General features: G+C 46.3%; 1 protein-coding gene across 1 annotated transcript in view; it reads left to right on the plus strand.

Annotated features, from left to right (window-relative positions):
• Positions 1-15,424, plus strand: part of CHRD (chordin) — an 85,554-nt gene that overhangs the window by 28,039 nt on the left and 42,091 nt on the right. Inside the window, exons 6-10 of the mRNA XM_058189079.1 lie at positions 4,643-4,739; positions 6,202-6,343; positions 8,327-8,467; positions 10,419-10,501; positions 10,605-10,752. Of these exons, the coding sequence (XP_058045062.1) occupies positions 4,643-4,739; positions 6,202-6,343; positions 8,327-8,467; positions 10,419-10,501; positions 10,605-10,752 (611 nt within the window). The remainder of the gene's footprint in view (positions 1-4,642; positions 4,740-6,201; positions 6,344-8,326; positions 8,468-10,418; positions 10,502-10,604; positions 10,753-15,424) is intronic.

Consider the following 15,424-nt stretch of genomic DNA (forward strand, 5'->3'; position numbering starts at 1 on the left):
TTCTATTATTCTGATGTCCTCCCCCCCCTTAGATTTATAGGAATGAGGTGGAGGAATTTACCGTAAGAGGCCAGACCCAACCAGTGACATACAAGACAAACCAAAGAATCATAAAATGCATGTATTGGAAGGGACTTCAGAGGTAATCTAGTTGAACTCTCCGGGTCATCTCCATGAAGATCTGTGTAGGCATCTCCATGAAGATCTGTGAACAGTGGCCACCCAGCTCTGGTTTTAACAACTTCAGCAAGGGAGAAGCCATCCATGGAATGTCCAACCTTGGCAACTTTAAGACTTCAACTCCCAGAATTCCCCAGCTGGCCATGCTTAACAGAATACACAGATGTATGTATCTATATATATAAAGCCAAATACCACTCACTCATCACAAAATCTCCAGAACCGTAAAGTCTACAAACTTGAAATTTGGCATGTATGTTCCTCTTGGCTTCTAGGTGCTCGCTAAGAAAGGATTTTTCAAAATGACGATCAGATCATTAGTATTTCATATACAGTATTCTATATTTACACACTCTGATGCTAAGGAGCTAGACGTTCTGCTCCCCCTCCCCACCTGAAAAGAACTCTGTTCCAACTGCCAATTGCCTTAAATCAACACGCTCTGATGCTACAGTTACACATTCTACATTAAGTGCCAGACTTTAAGTGTCAATTTATCAAGCCCAGTCACATAGTTCCTTAGCGAAGCACCCAGCTAGTCCATGATAAGATAAATGCCAAACTCTTCCTTGGGTTTCAGTACAGCTACTATCCTCTCCGCGTCCGTTTCTTCTCCCTTGTACTCTGCAGTCCATTTGCGATAAGCAGCTGGTATTTCTCCAGTCACTTTACGAAACGCCAGGCGCCAGGCGCCGGGGAATTCTAGCCTGGCTTTGCACCGGTTTCATCCCTGGTCCAAAGCTATCTCACAGAGTTAGGATGACTGAATGCAACTTGGCAAGCCAGGAGGGAGGAGGGAGCGGAACGGAGGGGGTTCATGGTCCAACGAACAGTTTGGGGGCTTTATGGTCCCATACTTCTGCATACTCAAGTCTTTCTCCAAATAAAACGGGGGAGGTTTTTATAGGGTTTTGTCTCTCTGCCTTGTGCGTGGCTGGGGAAGGAAAAGGAGGGAGGAGGGGGGGAGTACCGATGTTGATTGATTTAACCTTCCTTCCTGCAATTGCAAAATCTGCTTGCTGCATGAACTGCGAGGCACCCAGCCTCTCCTCGGTGGAGGGACACCCACCCCCCTTCCTCTGTTTTTTTCCAACCCTTTGCATAGCCGAGTGATGAGTAATTTCCAAATGTGTGCGCTTGATTCCCCCAGAGCAGCCTTCGTGGTTGTTATGATTCCCGGCAAGGCCAAAAACATGACAGCTTCTCAACCCTGGAGAAGCCAAGATGCTCCCTCTGCCTTTGGGGCGAGGTGGGGGGGAGTTGGATGGGGCGGGGGGGGGGGAGAAGCGTGGAAAGGAATTGTTTTTGGCTGCCAAATCACCGTTTCCTTTATTTATGTAAAGATTCACATGGAGGGGGGGAAGGTTGGTGAGACGAGGGAGGGCTGTTTGTTCTTAACTTTTTTTTTTTAGAAGCAATTGGGCCTCTCTGAAAGTGCAGCCTATTATTATTATTATTATTATTATTATTATTATTATTATTATTATTATTATTATTATTATTATTATTATTATTATTGATAAAACTGCTTTTGTTTCATAGAATAGAATAGAATAGAATAGAATAGAATAGAATAGAATAGAATAGAATAGAATAGAATAGAATAGAATAGAATTTTTATTGGCCAAGTGTGATTGGACACACAAGGAATTTGTCTTGGTGCATCTGCTCTCAGTGTACATAAAAGAAAAGATACCTTCATCAAGGTACAACATTTACAACACAATTGATGGTCAATATATCAATATAAATTGATATATTTATTTATATATATTTAGCGAGTTCGAAAGTCACCGTGAAAATTCGGTGTCCCGCTGAATGTTTTCGAAAAGAAGCTTTACAAAATTAACTTCTTCGCTGAGCGACGGAGAACTGCAGTTGGGACTGAAATTTCCATCACTCAAGTCAGGCGCTTGTTAAGGGGAGGGTCACACCCAATGTTGCAGTTAAGCGAATCAGCCCGTTGTTAAGCCAATCCGGCTTTCCCCCATTGACTTAGCTTCTCCGAAGCCCCTGGAAGTTGGTAAAGGCTGATCACGTGACCTCAAGAACCTACAACTGTTGTAACTACATGTGGGTTGCCAAGGGCCCTAATTTTGATCACATGACTTTGGGCGGGGGCTGCAAACAGTCATAAGGACGAGGACTGATCATAAGCCACCGTTTTCCATACTGGTCTAACTTTTCAATACTGTCATGAAATGAATGGTCGTAAGTTGATGACCAGCTGTGTTCTCACCTCGGTATGGTAGGCAGATACTAGCATTAACACCTTTTGATGTTCAGATGGATTGTTCTGTCCCCCTCGCCTCAGTCCGAGCGATGACTTAATTAGCCGGCACTATCAACTCTGGCAGCAAACTAGCGAGCGTTTGCCAAGTGTCTCTGTTATCTCCCTTGATGCCGATGAGTCAACGAACAGTACTTCAGCTCTAGTCAAGCAGTTGATTTGCCTGCTACGAAGAGGCATAGCAGCCCTCGCTGGTTTTATATCCTGTGAGGTGTGGCTCCATGACTCAGCACTTCCTAGGCCTGCCCCACCCCTGCTTCTGTTGTTCCCGCCTCTCCTGCCTACGAAACCTAGGGTCCAGCCAGGCCTGATTGCCATCAGCTGGGTCTGGAGGCCTGGCCTGGGGGGAGGGAAGAGTCAGGAGATGGAGGCCTCGTTATCTCCTCCACCTGGCCTGCTTCTGGCTCCTGGAGCTGAGCCAGGGAAGCCGGTGCTCCTGAGGTAAGTCCTGACGGCCCTTCCCCCTCACTTTCCAAGTCACTTTCTGGCAGGGGGCCCGGCTCGGTGGGCGCAGACACAACATGGATAGCTAGAGAAATCACAGGCAGTCCTTAACTTACAACAGTTCATTTAGTGACTGGTCAAAGTCACAACGGCACCGAAAAAGGTGAATTACGACCGCTCCCGTATCCCCATGGTCACTGTAAGTTCTATTTGGCTTGACTCACGTTTATGACGATTGCAGGGTCCCAGAGTCACGTGGATCCTCTTTTGCAACCTTCTGAGGGAGCAAAGTCAACGGGGGCAAGCCAAATTCACTTAACGACCCTGTTATTCATTTAAGAACCGCAGTGATTCACTTAACAAATGTGGCAAAAAAAGTCGTAAAAAGAGGCAAAACTCACTGGACAAATTTCCTCATTGAGCAACAAAATTTTGGGCTCCGTGGTGGTCATAAAGTGAGGACTATTTATAATCTCAATTTTTGGAAAGTGACTTCAACACTTGGAAGTCCTTTCTTGATGTTGGGTACCATTTCAGGAAACTCAAATCTATATCTATTATATCTATATATCTATTTCTATATATTTATATATCTATATATCTATATACAGTCTATACATTTATTTATTTACAATATATAATCATATATATAAGCATAAGTATGTAATAACTATATTAATTGGATATAACGAAGGAAAACAATAGGACAGGAACGGTAGGCACATTTGTGCTCTTATACATGCCCCTTACAGACCTCTTAGGAATGGGGTGAGGTCAATAGTAGATAGTCTTTGGTTGAAGTTTTGGGGATTTTGAGAAGAGACCACAGAGTCCGGTAGTGTATTCCTAGCATTAGCAACTCTGTTACTGAAGTCATATTTTCTGCAATCAAGATTGGAGCGATTCACTTTAAGCTTAAATCTATTGTTTGCTCATGTATTGTTGCGACTGAAGCTGAAGTAGTCTTTGACAGGAAGGACATTGTAATAGATGATTCTATGAGTTAAACTCAGGTCATGTCAAAGGCAGCGGAGTTCTAAATTTTCTAAACCCAGGATTTCAAATCTGGTGGCTTAAGGTATTTTGTTGTATTCAGAGGAGTAGAGAACTCTTCTTGTAAAATATTTCTGTTCAATTGTATTGATGTCAGAAATGTGGTATGGGTTCCAGACAGTCAAGCTGTATTCAAGAATTGGTCTAGCAAATGTTTTATATGCTCTGGTTAGTATCTATATATCTACATCTATATATCTACATATCTATACATCTACATCTATTTGTTTTCTGAGGTTTTCGCGGGTGTTTGTAGGTCTTTGGTTATTCGGGTTTTCTCCCGCGTAAAATTGTAAGTGTCTTGGCGACGTTTCGACGAAGTCTCATTCGTCATCTTCAGGGTTCAGCTTTGTGCACGAAGCTGAACCCTGAAGATGACGAATGAGACTTCGTCGAAACGTCGCCAAGACACTTCCAATTTTACGCGGGAGAAAACCCGAATAACCAAAGACCTATATCTACATCTATCTATCTATCTATCTATCTCTATCTATCTATCTATCTATCTATATCTATCTATCTATCTATCTATCTATCTATCTATCTATCTATCTATCTATCTATCTATCTATCTATCTATCCATCCATCCATCCATCCATCCATCCATCCATCCATCTGAATATTTCTGTTGCTGAAGTGTTAATTTCTACTCACATCCTCTGTTTCTTGTCTAGGCTGAGCCAACCAATCCGCGTCCGTTTCTTGGAGCCAGATGGGACGGTCCTTTTCGAACATCCTATACAACAGGGCACCATCTTCCAAGATGGTATGGTAAGTGGACCACAATCAATCAGCATAGCTCTGGAAGGGACCTTGGAGGTCTTCTAGCCCAACCTGTTGTGTCTCGTCCGATCTCACCACAGCCAGGGTCCTCTTATCTGCTTCCGAACACGGAGGAATGTCCTAATATGCCTCCCGGCCCCAGCCCTGGCTCCATGCCCAGACAGGCTGCAGAGGAGGAAGTATCTCCAGCCCCCAGCTCTGGCTCCATGCCCAGGCAAACGGAGCAACTAGACCCCTCCCCCTCCTCCACAGCATGTGAGCCTGAGGGAGGTCAATTGCCAACAGCTGCAGACTGGAGTGACCCTTGCGTCAGAAGACTTGATAGACGGAGGCAACAGAAGGAAGGGAGGGGCAGGTCTGGATAAATGCTGAGTCATGGAGCCACACCCCATGGCCTATATAAAGGACCTGCTTTCTGGCATTCTCTGAGTCAGGCAAAGTCTAAACATATCTTGCTGAAGTCACTTTCTGGTCTCCTGCCTGCCCTGAGGACTTTGCTAGGACTTTGGCAGAGCTGCAGAGGCACGCCTGATTCGGATTTCCCTGACCCGGCCGTCAGCGGAGGAGTGGGACACGACACAACCCCCTGCTTAAGCAGGAGACCCTATATATCAGGGATGTCAAACTCAAGGCCTGGGGGCCGAATCCGGCCCTCCGGGTGCTTAGATCTGGCCCATGGGGCTGTCCTGGAAACATCAATGGATCGGCCCGCAGTGCCTCTCCCAGTGAAAACGGATCTCGGGATGGCTGTGGGTGGTCCTCCCAAGCTCCATTTTTGCTGGCAGAGGGTTGCAGGAAGCCACTGCAGCCAAAAACGGAGCTCGAGAGCCCGTTTTTGCTGGCAGAGTGTCAGGGTTCCAAGGAACACCCCCAACGAAATAAAGCTCTGAGGCATGAGATTCCTCAAAGTTCCAATTTATTAGAGATGTCATGTTGGCACACAGCTGGGAAAACCCGAAACGGAAAGCTTCCTGGTTTTCCACACCCAGTTGACAGTTCACAGCCCTGCCCCATACCCACAAGTTCATCACACTGTCCAAACAACTCTTCACACTCAATTGGATACAATCTTCAGGCAGTCTCCATCAGACGCAGGCAAAAGTCCTTGAATACAGAATGTTGTTATGACTAACTTTCTACCACTCCAAAAACAACCCCCTCCCAACTTCCCCAGCTAAAATATGTGGCAGTTAAGAAGCAAAAAGAAAATTGCCTTCCAAAACTGACACAGAGGGCTTGGGATGCCACCGGCGCACTAGACACAAGTGACGTCGTGTTGGCCACACCCACCCTGGCCACTCCCACCCTGCCCCCCGCCAAGGTCAAACGCAACCCTGATGCAGCCATCAATGAAATCAAGTTTGACATTCCTGCAGTGCAATATGAACCTTGATTATTGGTTTGGCGGCCCTAGGTATCCATCCATACCTCGCCTCTTCTTCTTTTCTAGATCTGTGGCATGTGGCGGAATTTGCAGAAGGCTTCCATCCGACTCTTGAAGGTGGATCAAATGCGCATAACCCTGATCACCCAGACTCATCCTGCAGGGGAGGTTCAAGGCCAGATTGTCAAGCATCGGGCCCTCTTTGCAGGTAAACTATGGTTTAGGTAACCAGGGTTATCCTGGGGAATTTTTTTCAAGACTGGGAAGTTTTTAACTTTTCATGTGACAAAAAAAAAGAGTCTGCAAAGCTGGTTCAAAGGATAAGGCACCCTTAATGTAGAACAAGGAACTTCAACCTGGGCAACTTTAAGACTTGTGGACTTCAACTCCCAGAATTCCTCAGCCAGCAAAGCAAAGCTGGCTGAGGAACTCTGGGAGTTGAAGTCCACAAGTCTTAAAGATGCCAAGGTTGGAGACCCCTGATATCATCTCAATCTACTTAGACAACTTAAATAAGGGTTGAACTTGACCTACTCTGGCTTCGTGGCTTTTCTTTTCTTCCATGTATTGAACTACAACTCCCAGAATTTCCATTAGTTTGGGATCTTGTTGCCAAGTATCCTGGGACTTGTAGTTCAAGATATTTGATGGGACCTACAGTGATGAAGGCCGTGTTTGAATGTTGAAATTTAGGGTGTTGATTAGATTTGGTTCCAAGCTCACAAAATGTAGACCAGGGATATTGAACCTTGGCAACTTGAAGACTTGTGGACTTCAACTCCCAGAATTCCTCAGCCAACCATGCTGGGGAATTGTGGGAGTTGAAGTCCACAAGTCTTAACAGTTGCCAGGGTTGGATATCACTGCTGTAGAAATGGCAGTGAAAAATTAAGAAACTTTTGGGGGCGAGTCATTGGCCCCAATGGAAAGGGTGCGCAACTTGGGTGTTCTCCTGGATGGACGGCTGTCGTTTGAAGAACATTTGATGGCTGTCTCCAGGAGAGCTTTTCACCAGGTTCGCCTGGTTCGCCAGTTGCGCCCCTTCCTTGATCGGGATGCCTTATGCACGGTCACTCATGCTCTTGTTACCTCTCGCTTGGATTATTGCAATGCTCTCTACATGGGGCTCCCCTTGAAGTTCACTCGGAGGCTTCAGTTAGTCCAGAAAGCAGCTGCGCGGGTGATAGAGGGAGCCGCACACGGCTCCCATGTAACACCACTCCTGCGCAGTCTGCACTGGCTGCCTGTGGTCTTTCGGGTGCACTTTAAGGTTTTGGTCACTACCTTTAAAGCGCTCCATGGCTTGGGGCCTGGGTACTTACGGGACCGCCTACTGTTACCTCATGCCTCCCACCGACCCGTACGCTCACACAGAGAGGGACTTCTCAGGGTGCCGTCCACCAAGCAATGCCGGCTGGCGGCCCCCAGGGGAAGGGCCTTCTCTGTGGGGGCTCCTACCCTCTGGAACGAACTTCCCCCTGGCTTGCGCCAAGTGCCTGATCTTCGGTCCTTTCGCCGCGAGTTGAAAACGTATTTATTTACTCGCGCGGGGCTGGCTTAAATTTCAAATTTTTAATTTTTAAATTTTAAATTTCTAGATGAATTTTAAGGGTTTTTAGATTTTAAATGTTTTTAAATTTTCGGCCAATTATATAATAAGTTTTTAAATTTTGTTTTAATTGTACATTGCTTGTGTTCTTATTTTTGGCTGTAAACCGCCCTGAGTCCTTTGGGAGAAGGGTGCTATAAAAATCTAAAAAATAATAATAATAATAATAATAATAAAACAACTATTTTGAAAACAGAAATGTGTGAGAAAGAAACTCAAGGTTGCCTTGGCTTCCCTGACTTTAGTGTGAAAGAGAGACAGAAGAAAAAAATGCTGCTTTACCATTTTAATATATTAATACTATAGCAATGTTGTAGAATTCTAATGTTTCTTGTCAGGTCTTTCTCCTCACCTGGTTTGTCCTGTGGGCTGACATGAGTTTATTTTGTCTCACAAACTACCTTATAAGTCTCAGAACACGGGAATAGACCCATAGTTACATATGCGACCCTGAACCCTCAAAATGAAAAGAAAATAAGAAATGATGGTGTCTGTAATCCCAATTTCTAACTACCTCCAGATATTTGAATTTGCCACTGACCCCATTAAAATAAAGGTCTTATATCTCTTCTGTTGTTTCAGAGACTTTCAGCGCCATCTTGACCTCCGTGGACCCGACTCCCCTTAACATGGGAGGCATCGCTATGCTGACCCTGAGTGACACAGAGAATAATCTGCATTTTGTCCTGGTTACTAAGGGGTTTCTGGAGTCGGCTGACAAAAGTGAGCAAGGCCAACAGGGGAGGCAGCGAGTCACGACTGAAAAAATTCTCTCAGCCAGTTAGTGAAGATTAAACCAGTCCAGCCCAGTGGGTTACAGCCAGAGTTTTGCATGGGATATGTCTATCGCAAAGAGATAGTTAAAGACCAAATGTGAATTAAATTGTAGAACAGAATAAGAATAGAATAGAATTAGAATAGAATAGAATAGAATAGAATAAGAACAGATTTGAATAGAATGAGAATGAGAATAGAATAGAATAGAATAGAATAGAATAGAATAGAATAGAATAGAATAGAATAGAACAGGAACAGAACAGAATTAGAACAGAGTTAGAACAGAACAGAATAAGAAAAGAACAGAACAGAACAGAATAGAACAGAATAGAATAGAATTAGAATAGAATAGAATAGAATAGAACAGAATAGAATAGAATGAATAGAATAGAATAGAACAGAATAGAATAGAATAGAATAGAACAGAACAGAACAGAATTAGAACAGAGTTAGAACAGAACAGAACATAGAGTAGAATAGAATTAGAACAGAGTTAGAACAGAACATAGAGTAGAATAGAATAAGAATAGAATAGAATTAGAATAGAATAGAATAGAATAGAATAAGAACAGATTTGAATAGAATGAGAATGAGAATAGAATAGAATAGAATAGAATAGAATAGAATAGAATAGAATAGAATAGAATAGAACAGGAACAGAACAGAATTAGAACAGAGTTAGAACAGAACAGAATAAGAAAAGAACAGAATTAGAATAGAACAAAACAGTACAGACTAGACTAGACTAGAATAGAATAGAATAGAATAGAATAAGAACAGAACAGAACATAGAATAGAATAGAATAGAATAGAATAGAATAGAATAGAATAGGAACAGATTTGAATAGAATGAGAATGAGAATAGAATAGAATAGAATAGAATAGAATAGAATAGAATAGAACAGGAACAGAACAGAATTAGAACAGAGTTAGAACAGAACAGAACAGAATAAGAAAAGAACAGAATTAGAATAGAACAAAACAGTACAGACTAGACTAGACTAGAATAGAATAGAATAGAATAAGAACAGAACAGAACATAGAGTAGAATAGAATAGAACAGAACAGAATAGAATTAGAACAGAACAGAACAGAACAGAATAGAATCAGGGCCGTCTTAGCAGCATTATGAGTCCCCGGGCAAAGCAGTGTACTGGGGCCCCTACGACAACTACTCACAGGAATAAAAATGTAAATGGCCGATAAAATTAAACATATATTTGCATATTAGTATTTAAAAATGCAGTAAAATGTAATAAATATGTTGCTGTATTTATATGAAACAAGGTGCATTGAAGGGTTAACATACACAGATAAGTATGGGGCCCCTATGCTTGTGGGGCCCATTTATTTATTTTATTTATTTATTCAAATTTATATACCGCCCTATCTCCCGAAGGACTCAGGGCAAGTGCCCATCCGGTCCATGCATTAAGACACCTCAGAATGGAATGGAATAGAATAGAATAGAATAGAATAGAATAGAATAGAATAGAATAGAATAGAATAGAATAGAGAGTTGGAAAGGACCTTGGAGGTCTTCTAGTCCAACCCCCTGCTTAGGCAGGAAACCTACACCATTTCAGACAAATGGTTATCCAACATCTTCTTAAAAACTTCCCGTGTTGGAGCATTCACAACTTCTGGAGGCAAGCTGTTCCGCTGATTCATTGTTCTAACCCTGGGATGCTGCAGTGGTCGGAAATGTGAGCCAGTTGCCAAGTAACCGGACTGCAATCATGCAGCCATGGACATCCTGCGACGGTTGCAAGTGAAAGGACCGATTGTAAAAAAAAAAATTCGGCGCAAACATAATTTCAAATGGTCCTTAAAGGAATGCTTTATATAGGTCCAGGACTACCTATATAGCATGAATTGTCTCTCCGCTTTCTTACAGAATCCAATCAGATCCCTCTAAGGGTGCAAATCCTACACCAGGACAATGTCCTCAGGCAGGTACTGGCTAATGTCACCTTGCAGGTAAGCCTACATTTTTTAAAAAAACCCTGATTGGAGTGACGTTGGGAACACTTAAGTGAAGCTGCTGCTGTTTGCTTTCCTGCTTTCGCTGTCGTTTTCCCAGGACTCCGATTTTGCAGAGGTGCTGATGGGATTGGGGAGTCGGGAGATGGACTGGCTGGCACAAGGACAGCTGAGGATGACCGCAGAGGTGGACGGTGGAGTCCGTCAGAAGTTAGCTGGGCTTATCACAGTCCGGAGAAGCTGTGACAGTAAGTGACAATGTGGAGTTCCTGGGACTTATTCATCTTGGCTACTCTTCCCCTTGCAGGGTTTCTGAGCTTTTGTCATGAATATAGTCAGGAAAAAAAAATATCGTTTTTGTGCACTTCAAGTACTGGGTAGTCCTTGACTTAAGGTAAAGGTAAAGGTTCCCCTTGCACATCTGTGCTAGTCATTCCTGACTCTAGGGGGCAGTGCTCGTCTCTGTTTCAAAGCCGAAGAGCCAGCGCTGTCTGAAGATGTCTCAGTGGTCACGTGGCCGGCATGACTCAACGCCGAAGGCGCATGGAACGCTGTTACCTTCCCACCAAAGGTGATCCCTATTTTTCTACTTGCATTTTTTTTTACATGCTTTCGAACTGCTAGGTTGGCAGAAGCTGGGACAAGTAACAGGAGCTCACCCTGTTCTGCGGCACTAGGGATTCGAACCACTGAACTGTTGACCTTTCGATCGGCAAGCTCAGTGTCTTAGTCACCAAGCTATCACGTGTTGTGACCCAGACCGAAGTAGGTAGTAATAAACTCAGACCGTGGAAAAAACAAACTTTATTCGAACAGCTGGGAATTACTTCATTCCCAGAGTCGTTCAACTCAAAATAAAACGAATGCCTCCCAAAACAAATTTCTCAGTTATCTAACAAACTTTAGTCCAGTTAGGCAAACTGCCAAAGGCCCTTCCTGGCAAACGTCCAGAAGCCACAAAAACAAAGACGCACACAAAACAGAAGACGCAGCAGAAGACGCAGCTACAACGTTGTTTTCCAGCAAAGCTCAAATGCTGTTGCTAGTCTGTTTTAAGCCTTATGGGAGGGGCCAATCATCTCTTGGCCCTACTTCTGAGTTTATTTATTTATTTATTTTATTTTATTTGATTTTTATACCGCCCTTCTCCCGAAGGACTCAGGGCGGTGTACAGGCATAATAAAACCGACAATACAATATACAAGTTTAAAATACGATTTAAAAAACTTATTTAAATTAGCCCAATGATTAAAATTTACCATACTAAAAAACCCTATTTAAAATTAATAAATTTAACATTAAAATCCCAATTTAAGCCAGCCCCGCGCGGATAAAAAGATGAGTCTTGAGTTCGCGACGAAATGTCCGAAGGTCAGGTATTTGGCGTAAACCCGGGGGAAGCTCGTTCCAGAGTGTGGGAGCCCCCACAGAGAAGGACCTTCCCCTGGGGGCCGCCAGCCGACATTGTTTGGCGGACGGCACCCTGAGAAGTCCCTCTCTATGGGAGCGTACGGGTCGGTGGGAGGCGTGTGGTAACAGCAGGCGGTCCCGTAAGTACCCAGGTCCTAAGCCATGGAGCGATTTAAAGGTCATAACCAACACCTTAAAGTGCACCCGGAAGGCCACAGGCAGCCAGTGCAGTCTGCGCAGGAGCGGTGTTACATGGGAGCTACGCGTAGCTCCCTCTATCACCCACGCAGCTGCATTCTGGACTAACTGAAGCCTCCGAGCGCACTTCAAGGGGAGCCCCATGTAGAGAGCATTACAGTAATCCAAGCGAGAGGTAACGAGCGCATGAGTGACTGTGCATAAGGCATCCCGATCAAGGAAGGCGCAACTGCGAACCAGGCGAACCTGGTGGAAGGCCCTCCTGGAGCGGCCGTCAAATGGTCTTCAAGCGACAGCCGATCATCCAGGAGGACACCCAAGTTGCGCACCCTATCCTTTGGGGCCAGTAACTCGCCTCCAACAGCCAGCAGCGGCTGCAGCTGACTGAATCGGGTGCCGGCATCCACAGCCACTCCGTCTTGGAGGATTAAGCTTGAGCCTGTTTCTCCCCATCCAGACCCGTACAGCTTCCAAACACCGGGACAGCACTTCAACAACTTCATTGGGGTGGTCCGGGGTGGAAAAGTACAGCTGGGTGTCGTCAGCGTACTGCTGGTATCTCACCCGAAACCACTGATGATCTCACCCAACGGCTTCATGTAGATGTTGAACAGCAGGCGAGAGAATCGACCCCTGTGGGACCCCACAAGTGAGGCCCTCGCGGTCGACCTCTGCCCCCTGTCAACACCGTCTGCGACGGTCAGAGAGATAGGAGGAGAACCACCGATATACGGTGCCTCCACTCCCAATCCCCCAACCGGCGCAGCAGGATACCATGATCGATGGTATCGAGCGCTGAGAGGTCTAATAGGACCAGGGCAGAGGAATATCCCTGTCCCTGGCCCTCCAGAGATCATCCACCAATGCGACCAAAGCTGTCTCCGTGCTGTATCCGGGTCGGAAGCCGGACTGGAACGGGTCTAGATAGACATCTTCATCCAGGTGTTGGGGTAGCTGTCGCCACGGCACTCTCTACAACCTTCGCAACAAAGCGAAGGTTGGAGACTGGACGATAATTACCCAAAATAGCTGGGTCCATAGAGGGCTTCTTAAGGAGGGGTCTCACCACCGCCTCTTTCAAGGCGGCAGGAAACCCCGTCCAACAAAGAAGCGTTGATAATCCTCTGGAGCCAGCCTCGTGTCACCGCCTGAGTGGCCAGTACCAGCCAGGAAGGGCACGGGTCCAGTAAACATGTCGTGCCGTGAAGCCTCCCCAACAACCTGTCCACGTCCTCGGGAGCCACAGGGTCAAACTCATCCCAAATGTGCTCAACAAGGCGTGCCTCCTCTCCCTCGCTTGGATCATCCCAAATTCGGTCCAGACCGTCCCTCAGCTGAGCGATTTTATCGTATAGATAACCACTAAACTCCTCGGCTCGTCCTGCAAGGGTCATCCGCACCTCCTGATGTAGGAGAGGCGGGTCACCAAACAGGGCGGCCGGGCGGTTATCTGCCGGCGCAATGAGGGTGGGCGTGGGCGCCTCGCTTCCCTCATTGCCACTAGGTAGGTCCTAGAATAGGTCCTAACTAGTGTCCGATCCGCTCGGGCGACTGGACCTCCAGGTGCTCTCTAGGCGTCTTCTCCGGCGTTTCATCTCCCTCAGCCCCTCGGAGAACCAAGGGGCGGACGAGATCTCGCGGGTCAGAGGCGCAAAGGCGCGACACGGTCCAGGGCCCCGGCCCGCTCCCAGGCCACGACCAGTTCCTCAGTCGTGCCGTGGGCCAGATCCTCAGGGAATGGCCCAAGCTCCGTCTGGAACCTCTCAGGGTCCATCAGGCGCCTGGGACGGAACCACCGTATAGGTTCCGTCTCCCTGCGGTGGTGAATGGCGGTTCGGAAGTCTAGGCGAAGGAGAAAATGATCCGACCATGACATTGGTTCTGTTACTAAATCATCTAATACCAGATCATTTAACCACTGTCCAGAGATATAAATCAGATCCAGCATGCCTCCCCCCGTGTGCGTAGGGCCATCATTTACTCGAATCAGGTCCAAGGCCGTCATGGAAGCCTGGAACTCCCGAGCTGCCGTCGATGACAAGCCAACTGATGGCAAGTTGAAATCCCCCATGACTATAAGTCTGGGGGTCTCAACCGCCACAGCAGCCAGTACCTCCAACAGCTCGGGCAGGGCTGTGGTCACGCAGCAAGGAGCCAGGTACGCGATCAACAAGCCCAACTGATTCCTATGGCCCCACCTCACATAGAGGGATTCACAGCCAGCAATCTGAGGAACAGTGGCCTCCCTCGGCTCTAGATCTTCCTTAATAACAACCGCCACCCCCCCACCCCTACCTTGGGCCCTCGGCTGATGAAATGCTCGGAAACCTGGAGGGCACAACTCAACAAGGGGCACCCCCCCTCCGGGCCCAACCAGGTCTCCGTAATGCCCATAAGGTCCGCGGACTCCCCCTGAATAAGATCGCAGATCAGGGGAGCTTTATTAGCTGTTGTCAAAGAGTTGTCCTCTTTGCTTGAGCTGCTCTTGCCTTCTGGCAGCTCTTCTCATGTGTGCATTAGGAATAGGCTCCTCCTGTTCCTCTGCCTCATTACTATCAGTCTTTGGAGGCTCTGGAGTCCGCATCTCACTTCGCGATGGCCCTGGCCTCACCTCAGCCTCATCGCTGTCCGACTCCGTTGCCAGCTCCGTTGGCTGCTGACGGACCACAACACCGTGTTCCTCTAGTCCTTGACTTACAACCGTTCATTTAGTGACCGTTCGAAGTTACAGAACCACTGAAAAAAGTGACTTAGGACTGTTTTGTCACACTTATGACTGTTGCAACATCCCCATGGTCACGTGATCAAAATTTGGATGCTTGGCAACTGGCGTGTACTTATGACGGTTGCAGTGTCCCAGGGGTCAGGTCACGTGATCCCACTCTGCAACCTTCTGACAAAGCGAAGTCAATGGGGAAGCCGGATTCACTTAACTGCCCTGTTTTTAATTTTTAAGAACTGCAACAATTGACTTTCATAACTGTGGCAAAGGAAGTTCATAACATGGGGCAAAATTTCGCTTAACCACGGTCTCGCTTAGGGACAGAAATTTTGGGCTCCGTTGTGGTCATAAGTCAAGGATGACCTGTATAGCCATGTGACGTAACCATGACAACCCTGCCTCTGTCGGAATTTCAAATCTGGGTTGTAACTACTCTACACCAGGGGTGAAATGTTCCCGGTTCGGACCGGATCTCCCGATCCAGTAGCGATGGCGTCGGGTGGTTTGGAGAACTGGTAGCAAAAATCCCTACCCCACCCCCCCGCCCCAGTTGAGCCGTGCGATCATCAGAGGTTTTTTTAAAAAACTTT

The sequence above is a fragment of the Ahaetulla prasina genome, chromosome 6 (assembly GCF_028640845.1).
Source record: "Ahaetulla prasina isolate Xishuangbanna chromosome 6, ASM2864084v1, whole genome shotgun sequence".
NCBI classification, from domain to species: domain Eukaryota; kingdom Metazoa; phylum Chordata; class Lepidosauria; order Squamata; family Colubridae; genus Ahaetulla; species Ahaetulla prasina.